Below are 1,175 nucleotides of genomic sequence, written 5' to 3'. Positions count from 1 at the left end.
ACTAGAAGCTGGTAGAAATTTCTGAGGACACGCTTCCGGCTTACGTCATTACGCTGGAGGCGAGCGCTAAGCTCTGTGATTGGACGAAACACTCGGGGAGCGAAAGCTCGAGAAACATCCAGAACGGAGTGAGGAGAGTATAAAGACCGGCAGCGGTGGAGGAAACCGGCAGGAGCACAGAGAGAAGACTACAAGAAGAACAAGAAGCAGCGGAGAGAGGACACAACACATCAGGAACCTCTTCAAACTATTTTCTCAACTTTCAACGAGAGTAAGAACACGGATACCGTTTTTATTTTCCTTCCCCCCAAACTCTATTTTTAGACTGCTTTCTTCGTCGCTTTTATCTATCTGCTGTCTTCTACAGTTTGTATTTAGCATTTTAGATTTAAACGTAGGCTGTGTGTTAAAACATTTGTTGCATTGACCCTAACACGTCATCCAAATTTTGTGGCGAATTAAAATAATAACCGTCTTAATATTGGATTAAAATGCACGCACCAAACTCTTATCAGACGCTGTGGTCGCCGGGTTTATGTGCAAAACAGTCTAAAAAATGTAAAGTGTTTTGTATAAAATCATTCATTTCCTCTCGAAATTTCGGCATTGAGGTGATTACCCATCTGTTTGGCAATGAGACAGGCCATCTATAACAATTTTGAAATTTCATTATATTTTTTAAATTATGATTTTTTTCAGTGATACAGACATATTTCTATTCACTTAGCCTGACTATAAAAATAACAGACCAAAGCAATAATAAGAAGATAATTTTGAGTCTTTATCCAATCATAGCTCTATGAGGTCATGCTCTTAATATTGATATGATTCCAGATTCCAGTGCTGGGACAGAGTTCCTTTATGTTTTATTTTTTAGAAAATATATGTCCATACAGAAGACATAGTATTTGTTAGGTATTTACTTTTACCATTTTCCTTTCTAATTTCTGTCTCTGCATCTTTAGGACACCAATTCAAACCAACCAAGATGTCTGCAGCTAAAGGTGTAGCGATCGGCATCGACCTGGGCACCACCTACTCCTGTGTGGGGGTTTTCCAGCACGGAAAAGTAGAAATCATCGCCAACGACCAGGGCAACAGGACCACCCCCAGCTATGTGGCCTTCACTGACACAGAGAGACTGATTGGTGACGCAGCCAAGAACCAGGTGGCTC

General features: G+C 40.7%; 1 protein-coding gene across 1 annotated transcript in view; it reads left to right on the top strand.

Moving 5' to 3' along the window:
• Positions 1 to 988: 988 nt before the first annotated feature.
• LOC111653120 (heat shock 70 kDa protein 1-like) overlaps positions 989 to 1,175 on the top strand; it is a 1,974-nt gene continuing 1,787 nt past the window's right edge. The window contains exon 1 of the mRNA XM_023403589.2: positions 989 to 1,168. Coding sequence (XP_023259357.1) covers positions 989 to 1,168 — 180 coding nt within the window. The remainder of the gene's footprint in view (positions 1,169 to 1,175) is intronic.

Source organism: Seriola lalandi, unplaced genomic scaffold (genome assembly GCF_002814215.2).
Source record: "Seriola lalandi dorsalis isolate HSWRI2012SDOR001 ecotype SW California unplaced genomic scaffold, Sedor1 jcf7180002054148, whole genome shotgun sequence".
Classification (NCBI taxonomy): domain Eukaryota; kingdom Metazoa; phylum Chordata; class Actinopteri; order Carangiformes; family Carangidae; genus Seriola; species Seriola lalandi.
The sequence above is the reverse complement of the archived record's forward strand: the minus strand, read 5'-3'. Positions and strand labels throughout refer to the sequence as shown.